The following is a 14388-nucleotide window of genomic DNA, read 5'->3' as shown; positions in this document are numbered from 1 at the left end:
GAAACCAAGGCTGTCGAGTCTGCCAATAAGAATGTGGTGATTGACAGAGTCGAAAGCCTTGGCCAGGTCGATGAATACGGCTGCACAGTAATGTCTCTTATTGATGGCGGTTATGATGTCGTTTAGGACCTTGAGCGTGGCTGAGGAGCACCCATGACCAGCTTTGAAACCAGATTGCATAGTGGAGAAGGTACGGTGGGATTCGAAATGGTCGGTAATCTATTTGTTAACTTGGCTTTCGAAGACCTTAGAAAGACAGGGTAGGACAGATATAGGTCTGTAGCAGTTTAGGTCTAGAGTGTCACCCCCTTTGAAGAGGGGGATGACCGCGGCAGCTTTCCAATCTTTGGGAATCTCAGACGATACGAAGGAGAGGTTGAACGGGCTAGTAATAGGGGGTTTCAACAATTTCGGCAGATCATTTTAGAAATAGAGGGTCCAGATTGTCTAGCCCGGCTGATTTGTTGGGGTCCAGATTTTGCAGCTCTTTCAGAACATCAGCTATCTGGATTTGGGTAAAGGAGAAATGGTGGGGGCTTTGGTGGGTTGCTGTGGAGGGTGCCAGGCAGTTGACCGGGGTAGGGGTGTAACCGATGTGAAATGGCTCGCTAGTTAGCAGTGGTGTGCGCTAATAGCGGTGCAATCGGTGACGTCACTTGCTCTGACACCTTGAAGTAGTGGTTCCCAAGGGCCGCGGCTTTTGTGAAGCAATGGGTAATGATGCTTCATGGGTGTCAGTAGTTGATGTGTGCAGAGGGTCCCTGGTTCGAGCCCAGGCTGGGGCGAGGAGAGGGACAGAAGCTATACTGTTACAGGGGCAGCCAGGTGGAAAGCATGGCCAGCCGTAGAGATATGCTTATTGAAATTCTCAATTATAGTGGATTTATCGGTGGTGACAGCGTTTCCACATAAACAGCCTTAGGATGACATCTTTAGGAAGAGTTTTTAAAATGTATTTTACCTTTATTTTACTAGGCAAGTCAGTTAAGAACAAATTCTTATTTTCAATGACGGCCTAGGAACAGTGGGTTAACTGCCTGTTCAGGGGCAGAACGACAGATTTGTACCTTGTCAGCTCGGGGATTTGAACTTGCAACCTTCCGATTACTAGTCCAACGCTCTAACCACTAGGCTACCCTGTGAAATAACAAGGGTAGGAAAGTGAAGAAAGGAAGGACTGTGACGCGTAAGAAAGGGAGGATAAAAAAAAGAGGCTCAATTTATGAAAAGGGACAGCATTTGGGGAATAATAGAGGTGTTTCAGGATCAAGCAACAAGGTTGATTGTTGTTCTGACTGTTATTATCTGTTTCTGTATGTCTGACTTCTGGTGATGCCTCCAAGTAAGCACAGTATGAAACTAGGGATTTTCCTCCAGCAGTGGAAAGCATAATTTAAGCCCACTTTCATCATTAAATGTAATCCCTGCCATGTAACATGTCCCTGGTCAAACAAATATTAGAGACAGAGGTATGACCCATGTTATAACTGTTGTCTCATGTCTTCACAATGCAGTGAGGGAGATGGTGGAAGATAGGGGGCTGGGCAGCATTATGGGAGTGACATGCTCAGTGAACTGTGCAAAATGCTGCCTGAGGTACAGTGGAGTTATGTCTATCTCTCCATATCATATGTCTGTATTTAGAGGTCTTTATGTCTACATGGTTTTCTGTCCTACAGAGTACTGAGTCATGTGTCCTGTTCTGTAGGAGAGATGTCTGAGGGCATACCAGGCGGAGCATAACCATCTTGAAGACTCTGACCTCTTCATGACTGTAAGTCGCTTTGGATAAAAGCGTCTGCTCCTAGTAGTGGAGGTGCCCAGGTGATTACATTTTTTTTTTGGTGGCTGGTCTTCACTGTGTATTTCAGCATGCTGCATGGTGTCTGCAGCCACAGGTGAGCATGAGCCAGAGTGATTGCCTTTGTTTTTCTCAGATCCCTGAACTTTCTTAGAAGATTGATTTGACTTGCCTGTTGATTTGATCTTAGTGATATTACTCTCTTTCTTAGGGCTTTTGAGCTTCCAAGAGTTGCACTCCATCCTACAGCTGGTCCTGAGGGCAGGAAACTACATGAATGCCGCAAGTAGCAGTCATCTGGCACCTAGACAGCCAATGGAGCCAGATATTGAAAACCATTATTCTCTCTTCTTTCCAAATGTATTGAGTGCATGAGTATGAATGAGTGGAAGTGGGAGGGAATGATCTGATCGTGTCACACCTTCTGACTTTCATCAACAGGGAGGTTACACAGGTAATGCTGCTGGGTTCCGCGTCGCCTCTCTGCTCAAACTCGCTGACATCAAAGCCAATCAACCAGACCTGAACCTGTTGCATTATGTGGTAATGGTAAAAATCTGCTAAATACTTCACAAATGGATGTTAAAACACTCCTTTCAGGCATATGTGTCACGCCCTGACCTTAGTATTCTTTGTTTTCTTTATTGTTTTGGTTAGGTCATGGTGCGACATGGGTGATGTATGTGTTTTTGTACTGTCTAGGGGTTTTGTAGGTTTATGGGGTTGTTTACTATCTAGGTGTTTATGTATGTGTATGGTTGCCTAGATTAGTTCTCAATTAGAGGCAGCTGTTTATCGTTGTCTAATTGGGAACCATATTTAGGCAGCCATATTCTTTGGGTATTTCGTGGGCTATTATCTTTGTCTAGTTGCCTGTATTTGCACTTTTGTATCATAGCGTCACGTTCGTTTTGTTATTTTGTATAGTTTGTTTAGTGCCTATCTTTATTAAAAGTATCATGTATTCACATTACGCTGCGCCTTGGTCTCCTCACTACGACAATCGTGACAATATGCCACATAAGCAGTCGGTTAGGCCCCCAACCCTCCCCAAACTCAGTCGGGGTCTCAACTTATTATTGAGAGTAAGAAAAGTAAAAAACACCAGGTGCAATTTCAAAATTTGGTTGTGCATCAGCAATTTCTCTCATTATGTCAGTCACTCAATTAGCTGAAAATTAGCCATGTCAAATCTTTGATTGGTAGTTAGTCTAGCCAGCTATCTAAACTTGTAGTAATCATGGCCGAATGCTGACTGGGCACGCAGGGGATGCGCCCAGGAGCCCTGACCTCCAGCGGGCCCCCATTGATTTTGTTAGTCATTCTCACTCCGATGTCATTTTAACATGGCATAAGTCATGAATTGTTTTTTGAGTTGTCGGGAATTTAGCTTCAGAGGCCCACACCAGAGGGCAATGCCGGCCCTAGTTTGGCGTAATTCCTGTCCTATGGAGTAATTTCTCGTTTAGGTTTCACGTCCAAAGAATGATGTAGGCTGCTAATACATATTCACGAATTGGGGGTTGGAGTGTTGTAGATTTCCACGTGGAGTGGAGAAATAACAAGAAATAGGGCACTGACAGCTGTCAGTGTAGCTAGCTAGCATGCTAACCTTATCTATCTAGCTAATGTTATGTTGTTGCTACACTGTATTCAAAAGATTAGCCAGCTGGCTAGGCTGTGGCTGGTTCTGGAGATGGATTTGTCATAAGTATTTAGGGAAATCTTCACCACAGATGGATATGGCAAATATTTTATTTTGCCATCTATTGTTATCTCCAAAGTTTTGGCATTTTCTATATATTGCGGCTCACATCAAAATAATAAAATTAAGCTCTGGTAATATGGATAGCTTATCTATTGAACGGTTTGGACTAGATTCTACATTGTAATGGACACAGTGCAACCTTTGGTAGGCTTCTGGCAGGCTGCGTTACAGCAATGCCACGTTAACCTGTGCTCATGCCATGGTTCTCACAGCTAGGGGAAGTGATGGCTACAATGACTTTGCTCTTGATGTACGCCGCAAATTATACTACATGTAACAACACCCTCAGCGCATTGGACACGAAACACCAACACAAATGTAACAACCGCACAAAATAGATAAACACATTTTCTATTGCAGGTGCCATCATGATAGGATAGACACTTGTGATTTCTAGCTGCACCGATCAAAGCAGTGGAGTGTGTTCAAAACCTTCTTGGGGAGCTGGGTTCCAAAATGCAATGATATCACTCACAATTTTACCATTCATAAAATTGTCATATATATTATTTAATACAGACTAGCTCAAAAATAAGTGAAACTTGACAAATTATCCAATGGATTATGATAATTTGCTAGGGAGAACAACAACAAAAAAACATAAGTTTGCACGCCCTGTTTTAATTTGTTCCATGACTCAGGTGACCAAGTGTAGGTTTCCATGAAAAGCTGTTTGGCTCAGCCGAAGATTATTATATAGTTCAGTCAAGACTCGCGAAGAGGAAGAACTTTGCAGGTGTTTCTGATTAATAAACAATGCCATGCTGGTGGGTGGTAACATTCAAATGAAACTGTCCTGAAAAGAAACGTAGACTGAAAAGTATTAGCATGTCATAGCATAGGTGAAACACACGGCATTGGCACGGATAATATCCAAAGTTACCACTTCAATTTCCCACTTCAATCCCAAATATGTCATACTTTGACTAAAACAATGACTTATTTTAAATAATTTTGCAACATCATGGGCAAACTATGGACAATGTCTTTCAGCTGAAGAAAAAAAGTGAATTCTCTCTTGTAGGCATTTAAAACTGCAAAGAAATGTCTCCACCCCATGGCAAAATGTGTAGAATTCCGGGAAATAAGCTGTAAAACTGCAAATGTTTTCACTCTGCTCCATCACAAAATGAGTAGAATTGCATTCAAATTGTTGTAAAATTGCTAAATCTTTCTCTCTGCCTCATGGCAAAATATGTAGAATTTCAGGAAATGTAAATGTTTATCTCCGCTGTCAAGAGAGGGGCCACTTAAATAATTTGCCGCGAGATGGGCAAATTATCTCGCTTAGGGCCCCCGAAAGGTTAGAGCCAGCCTCGACTCTTACAGCCATCCTGCTTGGGTCTCTCAGAAAGGAAATAATAATGTCTGTCCCCTCTAAGGAAGCCATTAGGAAATACATAACACTGCTGTCCTTTGCCCTCAAGCTGAGCCATGTGGGTCCAGCCTCCAGGTCAGTGACATACTTAGGATGTTATGAGTGCTTCATGACCAGTTGCTGACATAGTTCTCACATGCTTAAAACAGAAAACAATCAGCATTATACAGTTGTGGTCAAAAATATTGGCACCCTCGCACTTTTCAAGTAACTCACAATTTTCCCTAAATATAAGTTGAAATTGACCAAAGTATTTGGTCTCCACAATTATTTATTTCACTGTTAATATTACAGAAACTTTGTTTTTGATTCAGAACTTAATATATCTATTTAATTGAGAAAATAAACAGAAATTGCATTTACAAAATTATTGACACCCTAGACTTAATTTGGTAGCACAGCCTTTAACTGCAATCAAGCCCTTCCTACAGCCATCGATGAGCTTCCTTTACTGTACTGGAAGTTTGGCCCACTCCTCTTGTCCAAACTGCTCCAGTTCTCCCAGATTTTAAGGGTGCCTTCTCCGAATTGCTGGCCACTTCAGAACAGTCCAGCATTTTGTCTTGAAACATTCCTGAGTCCTTTTTGAAGTGTGTTTGGGGTCATTATCCTGCTGCAAGACCCATGACCTTTGACGGAGACTCAGCGTTCTGACACTGGGTCCGACATTGCGCTCCAAAATGCCTTGGTATTCTCTTGGTTTCATGATGCCATACACACGTTCAAGGCACCCAGTGCCAGAGGCAGCAAAGCAACCCTAAAAAACATCCCCAAACTTCCATGTTTGACTGTAGGGAAGGTGTTATTTTCGTTGAAAGTTTAATTTTGTTTTCTGTAAACATGGAGATGGTGTGCTTTACCAAAAATCTCCAATTTGGTCTCACCTGTCCACATGACATTCTCCCAGAAGGATTTTGACATGTTCAGATGTGTTTTAGCAAATTGCAGTCAAGCTTTTTTAAGTCTCTCTCTCAGCAGTGGGGTCCTCCTGGGAGTCCTACCATATAACCCCTATTCATTGAGTTGGTGATGGATGGTGCGAGTTAATTGTCGTAACTTGTGTCTGAAGGTCTGTGTGGCAGTTGAGCGAGGTGCTTTCTCCACCATTCAAACAATCCTTCCATCAAGTTTTCTATTGCTGCCACGTCCAAGGAGGATGGCTACAGTGCCATGGGCCTTAAACTTCTTGATAACATTACGTACAGTGGAAACAGGAACATCACGGTCTCTATAGATGGACTTGTAGCCTTGAGATTGTCCATGCTTGGCTACAATCTTGTGTCTGACCTCATATAATTATTTTCTCCATGCTCATTGCAGCATACATTGTGCCGAAAAACTGGAGAATGAGTCCTTTCCTCTGTTAAAGCTGGTTAAATTAGTTATTTATAAATTGTAGGCACCTGCAACTCACCATATGTGAGTTCAATTCCAAAGTAAAGGAGCATTACCTGCTTGAAATAAAATTATTTCAAACTACTTCTAGAAGGTGCCAATAACATTGTCCGTGCCGTTTTAGAATTTCTTTGTGTAATATGCTAACATTTGGTATGTTATTATGATTTTTTTTGTTTTGTTCAAATGCAAACCAAAGACATACGTGGATACCACTTTTTTGGATGAAAATGTGCATTATTTGAAAAAAGTGCAAGGATGCCAATGTTTTTGGCCACGACTGTAACAGTTTTCGCATGTTTGATGGGTTTACCCAGCTCAAAAACAGATGTAAAGTAATCAATTATGTGGGTGGGTTGGTTTATTGAGCCATTCCTTCGTCCATTAATTCACTCATTCAGTCCATTTTTAATAGCAATGTTAGGTCCCTTTACAGACTAATCTCACCTCTTGCGGTTCTCTCTCACCCATCAGACTGTCTGTGGATGTGGTGCATGGGCATCTGTCTCAGCTGCACAGCAGACTAACTGCACTAGAGATGAGAATTCAGACATTCTGCTCTCCAACAGCAAATCAAATCCTTTCTGTAGGTAAGTGCTTCCTGAAAAATAATTTATAATATCTCAAAGTAAGGCCGCAAGACTGCCATTTCAATGTTTCAGAAATGACTTTACATTGTAAGTAATTTGATTGGAATTTGGACTAACAATCGTAAGTTATGAAAGGTAGTTTGCAAGACTTTTGTTGTGGTCTGTTGTTAGAGCACTGAGGGGAGGCTGGAGGAGGCAGATGTGGAAGCTCTACTGCAGGCCCAACAGGACCTGGTGGACTTCTTCTGTGAGGATGATGTCACGTTCAAGCTGGAGGAGGCCTGCAGCATCTTTTACTCCTTCAACGTTCGCTTTCAGACATCTTTAGAAGTCAGCATCTAAGCAGCATCTGTTTTGAGTTCAACCATATTTTCACTTCTCCCATTGATATGAATGAATATTATTTTGCTACAATAATGCATGTGTGCTGGTTGGCAAGACCTCCATCGATGTACTTTTATTTGCCCTAAATGATTATTCTAATTTGATTACACTTCTGATTGTGTTTCAGTAGAATGCAAAGAGGGATCTTCAGGAACAGAAGTGAGCAGAGGGGGGAGGATGGAGAGGGACTGGGACAGGACAGGGAGATGTTGCTCCATAGCCACCTGTTCATCACTGGAGATGGGACCACCACCCCAGACAAAGTCTCAGCAGACTGTGGCTGCTCCCCCCTCTGACCCCATCAACAGTATGCCTGCCCAGGAGACCACACCTCCGGTGGACAGCCCACAGTCATCTCTGGAGAGTGCCCACTGCTACTCACAGTTGAGGGACAAGCAGGAGCAAGACAGCGGCAGCACCCCAGGTCCACAGAGTGGCAGCACCCCAGGTCCACAGAGTGGCAGCACCCCAGGTCCACAGAGCGGCAGCACCCCAGGTCCACAGAGAGGCAGCACCCCAGGTCCACAGAGAGGCAGCACCCCAGGTCCACAGAGAGGCAGCACCCCAGGTCCACAGAGAGGCAGCACCCCAGGTCCACAGAGAGGCAGCACCCCAGGTCCACAGAGCGGCAGCACCCCAGGTCCACAGAGAGGCAGCACCCCAGGTCCACAGAGAGGCAGCACCCCAGGTCCACAGAGAGGCAGCACCCCAGGTCCACAGAGCGGCAGCACCCCAGGTCCACAGAGAGGTCCACAGAGAGGCAGCACCCCAGGTCCACAGAGAGGCAGCACCCCAGGTCCACAGAGAGGCAGCACCCCAGGTCCACAGAGAGGCAGCACCCCAGGTCCACAGAGCGGCAGCACCCCAGGTCCAGGGGGATAACATGCAAGCAAAAAGTTATGTACACCAGCTTCTGGGCTGCAGAGAAAAACTCTGCCCAGGAGCAGGGCGTCCACACCCTCTGCTAGCCCCACTTCCACCCTTTCCTCTACTGCCTCTGCCATCCTCACTTCCACAGCCTCTGCCATCCCCAAAATGCAGGGCAGGTCAGAGACAGCCTCCACATGGTCCTCACTTCTCCCTCTCAGAGACTCAATGCGTTCCCCAATTCCATCCACCTCCAGAGATTATACTGAGGTCAGACAGGAAGCGATTGTTGGGGAGAAAATTATTTATCTGAATGAGCAGACAAAAAAAGAATCCACTTTGTCAACTACTAGAAAAAGACAAACCGAAGGAGAAGATAAAGGAGCAGGAAAGAGAGATGGAGGGAGAGATCATGGGAGGGAGTGAGATGGAAAGAGAGAAGGTAAAGCATAAGGAAGAGAGGGAAAAAGGTAGGTCAATGAGAAAGAGAAGGACATGGAGAGGAAGATGGCAAATTATAATGCGAGGGAAAAGGCAGAGGAGAAGAAGCAGATGAAAACAAAGCTAAAGTGGTGGGAGATGGAAGTGTAGCCAGTGATGGAGTCAGCTCTGTGTGTGTCCAAGTGGCTGCCCCTGCACCCTGACTGTCATACCTCTATACCCTACCGTGCCCTTCAGAGCTCTGTGACCACCAGTGCCAAGGTCATACACTGTGCTGTCATTGCTGCTGCGGCTGTGAATAAGGACAGGAGCAGCCGTCCACAGTAACAAAAACCCCACTTAAAAAGATGCCTGGCCACAGGTCGAAGCTCCCAACTCCACTATCCATGTGGAAGTGAGGCCACACCCACTCGGTCTATGACCCAGACGTACATAAAAACCCTCAGATCTAATATGAACCGATGCCAATTGGGATTCAAGAAAATGACAAGTATTAGTAATATCACACTTCCTTGGCTTTAGCTGAGTAGTCTACCCTGAATTATGTTGAACTGAGGTGAGAACTGTGGTGAAAGTTTGAAAGTAGAATATTCTATTACTATGCTAGACATATTATTCAAGGTAATGAAATAATTGGAAATGTTTGCTCATCACTCTGTATGCTGTTTTTTTATTCAGCTAATTTAATAGATACATCTATTTTTATAATGATTTACTACTGAAAATGTGATTAATATTATGAGGTAGGTAATAAAATAACACCCAATGGGTCTGGTGAATTTACCTGTAATAATAAAATGTTGCAAAATAAAGGCAAAAATTATGTATTGATGAGGTGGTATATTCAACAAGATGCTTGAATATGGCGTGAATGGATGAGGTGGGGATGAACAGAGAAGGATCTGGTCAGGAATAAAACCCACTTTGATGGGGTTTGTGTGCTTGTAGGTGACTTGATTAATTGAAAATGCATTGAAAGTTTCTATATTTCGTACCTTGTATTCATGCTAGTTCCAACTCTACACAAAACAATACAACTACGAAAATGTAATTTGGTCTGTTACCTGTGTGGCTTTTGTTAAATAACTGACTCCTCCACTGTACACAGACTGTAGTGTGGCAGCTATCTACTACAACAACAAGAACACAATACAATTTGGGCAAGAATCCCCGGATGAAATACTTGCTACAACAACGAAGGGAGGAGGGCGCGAGACAAGAAGTGGTGGGGTAATTTATCAAAATAACCTGACTTTCAGCTCAGTTAATGGAACATTTCAACTTCCCTACTAAATTCATCGTGAGTTGTGTTCTTAATTTAGCCTGGTTACAGATGATTTCCAACAAGTTATTCTTATCCTCGGACAATTTTACAACCTAGCGTTTAGTTTAGCGTGTAGCTGTGGCTAACGCTAGCTAAAGTTCATAGCTAGCTAACGTTATCTAGCTACGGAAACAAGCGCGTGCTAGGTGGCTAGTTAGATAACTTTGAGCCAACTAGCTTGCTATCTGGTTTTCCTGCCGGATAGCTAGCTAAAACAGTCGGCTGTCCTTCCTGTACATAACCATTTTAATTTCATGCAATTATACTATTGTGTTTGTCTACTTAACTCGCAAAGTAAATAGTATAACTTTCTTCTAGCTAACGAGAAATAAAGTGAACTAGCTATCTTGTTTGCTAACGAAGTAGCTGGCTGAGCAAGTAACTTTATCAAGGTAACGTTAATATTTGGCTATCATATTTGTTGCATGCATTTAGCTATATTCTTGCGAATGTTCTAGTTATGTGTTTTTATCTTACTGTGTGTTGGTAAACCATCTCTGCCTCTTTACATTAAGGACCACGTTGAAAATAAGTGTTGAAAAACACTTTGTTTTTATCCTCTGAGTTCACTGTCAGAACTTATGGTCATATTTCTTCCCTTTCTTGACTCACTTGTTTCAGGCACCCTAGTCGCCAGTGTGGCTGAGGGAAGCATGCAGACCATAAAGTGTGTGGTGGTGGGTGATGGTGCTGTGGGTAAGACTTGCCTGCTCATCTCCTACACCACCAACGCCTTCCCAGAGGAGTACATTCCCACCGTGTTCGACAACTACAGCGCCCAGATAAGTGTGGACGGCCGCGCCATCAGTCTCAACCTGTGGGACACGGCAGGCCAGGAGGAATACGACCGCCTGCGCACTCTCTCCTACCCCCAGACCAACGTCTTCATCATCTGCTTCTCCATCGGCAGCCCCTCCTCTCATGCCAACGTACGGCACAAGTGGCACCCAGAGGTATCCCACCACTGCCCCGGAGTTCCAGTGCTGCTGGTGGGCACCAAGCAGGATCTGCGTGGAGATACGGAGGCGGTAAAGAAGTTGAAGGAGCACGGCCTGACCCCCACCACCCAACAGCAGGGCAATGCCTTAGCCAAGCAGATTGGTGCTGTCAAATACCTGGAGTGCTCAGCTCTGATGCAGGAAGGTGTGAGGGAGGTGTTTGCAGAGGCTGTGCGAGCTGTGCTCTACCCCGTTACCAAGAAGAATGACAAGAAGTGTGTTCTGTTATAACTTTGCGCCTAGACTGCAGGGGGACTGGGAGAAGAGACTCAAATGATTGGCTAGGCCATTTTGGCTCCCAATAGGCCTTCCACGTTCTAACCCTCACCAATGTTAGCTTTGCCTGGCTTCTATATTAATTGATTGTCAAGAGGTCCTCTCAACTAAGATATGGTTTTAATTGATGCCATCAACCTTCCTATGGATTGTTTTTGTACCTCTGAAATCAAAAACCAAAATGAAGAAGCCAAGGGTTTTCGATGGTCTTCTCAGCTGCCTTAAGTGACATGTTACAGCTACATGTTTAAGAAGATTACATCTGCTTTGCTTTTCTCCTTCATCAGGCCAGTCTTGTGTGTTCAATGTTTTCTGTTAACTTTGCCCTTGTTTTCATCTGATGTGAATCACAGGAATTTTGTGTCAATCAATATCTACCGTGTTAAACATTTTGTTCATCCCCTGTGCCATTATAGTTATTGTCTTATTGCATTAGAGCTGTCAATAAGATATACAGTTTGCATCTAACGTGGCTCATAACCTGGGGTCGCAGGACATCAGCTGAACTAGCCTTACTGGAATGAGAGAAGCAAGGGTGGGGGGGTGTATGTATGACACTGTTACCCCAAACACAGGCACACTGATTAGATCAGTCTGTCTCCTATTGCTCTTTCAGTTACTCACACTCCTCTCTCTCTTACTCTGTAAAGCCTTGAGCTTGCCATTGCACACAATGCTTTCTTGTTAAAACAAAGTCCTGATTGTCTCAGATTGAATACAGATTTGGATGTCTGTGTCTGCTAGGTAAACAGATCCCAAAGATGAATCTTCCATTTGTATTGCTGTTGTTGGAAGAAGTTTGGAAGCAATAATTTTATGAGTGATTATTGAGACCCCTTCCCCCAAAAGTCAAACTTCTGTCTGCTTACATGTTTGTGTAATAAACTCTCTTTTTTTTGTCTGAAGTCAAACAGAAACCACAAGGAAAATGCATTCCATCTTATATTGTCACAGAAATCTATGTGCTGATTAATGCTACACATTAGGATGTCATAAAAATCCTCTACTGTTTAGCGTTACCTCCCTCATGTAGGTACGTATGTGTTTTGAAGGTACCAGATGTCAGCAGTGATGCTACTCATTTGAGGCTAACTGTGTTAACTTATCTAGGTGTAATGGAAAGTATGTATGACTAATACCGCAACAGGAGCTGCAACCCTAACAGTTACTAATGTTGCGTGAGCTGTATGAACATGCTTGTGGGGTAGTGTTGTGGAAAGGTATATGCCTCTGCTGCAGGGCAGATGCCTACCTGAGGAGAGTGCCTCCATATTTTATCCAAACCACTCTAGCAGGATTCTTTCAGTGCCTGGTGGTTATTGGAATGACTAGTTCTGTCATTTGCCTCGTGCCTTTGGTGACATCATATGGGGTCTGTGCACCTTATGTCCTTAAGGGCTACAGGGTCAGCTGGTTGAATTTAATATAAAATATTGCATTTGATGGACACCTGTTTTATAAGTCATAGTTAATCTGCTGACTGGATGACACGTGGTGGAAACCTACAGAGTCTAGCACTTGAGGACTAAAGTTGCACTTCCTCTGTGTGGAAGTCTTTGTCTTCTCAAACAGATGGATTGCCCCCCCACCACTACCCGATAATAAATGGGTTATGGTGGAATGTCATAGGTTTCTTAACAGGTAATCTGCCATGACATGTATAACAGGTGATAAAGGTTAAATTAAGAAGTGCAATTTTGTTCACTTTTTTAAAAAACCATACATATTCCCTTGTATCTTTGCAGCTCAATGCCATTCTGTACTGCAGACTAAAGATGCTTGGTTTGGTATTTATGATCCAAAAGAGACATTTGGCATTGGATATTTTATAATCCATTTAATTCCAGATGCAAGTGGTCTTTACCTATTATATGTAAACACTCGACTTGATTATATATTTTGATTTAATCCTTTTTTACAATGAGAAGTCTGTGTGTACTTTACAATACATAATATTTTAGATAAATGATTATCTAGTAACACATGCATTACCTTTTCAAATTACTATGATATCAATTACTTTAAATTAGATTTTTACGCTTATATAATTACGGCACTGTAAAAGAATGGGCAACTAATTTCTTCAATCTATTGTGTCGTCAGAGCAGGCATCAAGGAAACATCACCTAAGTAAACATTTTTTGGGGAGTTTCTCTGCTATACTTATAAATAAATGAAAGGCTGGGTCCTGTGTGGTACAGTGACCCAAACCTTATATTTGGTATTCCCCAGATTTGCCCTGCTGCACACAGCCTTAAATTGCTGAAAACTCAAGTTTGGCCTTTTTTAATCTCCTTTAGCTGAAAGAGATGACTTGGCCTTGAAGGAGTGTATGGTGGTATGTGGTTTTTGATTTGTGTGTTAAAAAGTCATTTTAACTGCAACCCACTTGAATAACAATTCTGTTGAAAATATCAGTCATGCCAAATAAATTCAAAAGTTTACATTTGTGTTTCTCAACTTTGTACATGTCTTCCGTTGTATATTTGAGGCACTATTGAATGATGAAGACCTCAGCACAAAAACTGATTAAATATTAGACTGTATGCTTGTATAAACAGGAGGAATATTCAACACCTCCATTGACAGAGCCAGCGAGGGGAAGTCACCCCCTAACCAAAAATGCACTTTCAATATACTCTGAGACAAGCGCCTAGATTTGGTTTTACAGTTTGCTCACATACCACAACAAAGGACAGAGAGAACAGCTGCAGCATTCACATTGAACACTCTTACATCATACTTTGCTGTGACACCACTGTACACAAACATTTCATTGTCACTGTGCTTGGTGTAGCTCCTGTGTAGTTCAGTTGGTAGTGCATGGTGCTTGCGAAGCCTCGGTTGTGGGTTTGATTCCCATGAGGGACCAGTATGAAAATATATGCACTCACTACTGTAAGTCGCTCTACTGGTAAGAGCGTCTGCTAAAATGTAAATGTATGGCCTGTGCTGAAGCATGGATGACTGGGCTCTTGACCTAGTGGTGGGCACATAGATGTGTAGTGGGAACCATATCATTAATTATATTTCAATGGGTGGGAACATAGAGATCCAATTAAATGACTATATTCTAATTTCCAGTATTGGTGGAGCTACTATGAAAATGTAGTTTACCAAGCTACCAATTACTTCACTCTGAAAGAAGTGAATCTACCCTTAAGGA

The 14388-nt window shown here is 43.0% G+C and overlaps 2 protein-coding genes across 8 annotated transcripts; both read left to right on the top strand.

The window, feature by feature from the left end:
* Positions 1-1799: 1799 nt before the first annotated feature.
* Positions 1800-8198, top strand: LOC123999800 (tetra-peptide repeat homeobox protein 1-like). Its single transcript, XM_046305822.1, has 5 exons — positions 1800-1824; positions 2013-2350; positions 6817-6932; positions 7104-7262; positions 7444-8198. The coding sequence occupies exon 5, from the start codon at positions 7494-7496 to the stop codon at positions 8196-8198; it is 705 nt and encodes a 234-aa protein (XP_046161778.1). The 5' UTR covers positions 1800-1824; positions 2013-2350; positions 6817-6932; positions 7104-7262; positions 7444-7493.
* Positions 8199-8588: 390 nt separating this feature from the next.
* LOC123998817 (rho-related GTP-binding protein RhoG-like) lies at positions 8589-13666 on the top strand. Of its 7 annotated transcripts, none has more exons than XM_046304009.1 (4): positions 9465-9568; positions 9733-9849; positions 10267-10340; positions 10570-13666. In XM_046304009.1, exon 4 carries the CDS (start codon positions 10602-10604, stop codon positions 11175-11177), a length of 576 nt encoding a protein of 191 aa, XP_046159965.1. In that variant the 5' UTR covers positions 9465-9568; positions 9733-9849; positions 10267-10340; positions 10570-10601; the 3' UTR covers positions 11178-13666. The 7 variants fall into 7 exon arrangements, with proteins under 7 accessions (XP_046159960.1, XP_046159965.1, XP_046159964.1 ...); XM_046304008.1 differs by having other exon boundaries at positions 9733-9854; XM_046304006.1 differs by having other exon boundaries at positions 9733-9924.
* Positions 13667-14388: the final 722 nt, after the last annotated feature.

Source organism: Oncorhynchus gorbuscha, linkage group LG16, assembly GCF_021184085.1.
Source record: "Oncorhynchus gorbuscha isolate QuinsamMale2020 ecotype Even-year linkage group LG16, OgorEven_v1.0, whole genome shotgun sequence".
Lineage (NCBI taxonomy): Eukaryota > Metazoa > Chordata > Actinopteri > Salmoniformes > Salmonidae > Oncorhynchus > Oncorhynchus gorbuscha.
Note: the sequence above shows the minus strand (reverse complement) of the source record. Positions and strands in the feature narration are given on the sequence as shown.

Coding starts and splice junctions, on each gene's coding strand:
- LOC123998817 (XM_046304004.1), top strand. CDS start 10,602: ATGCAGACCATAAAGTGTGTGGTGGTGGGTGATGGTGCTGTGGGTAAG.
- LOC123999800 (XM_046305822.1), top strand. CDS start 7,494: ATGGAGAGGGACTGGGACAGGACAGGGAGATGTTGCTCCATAGCCACC.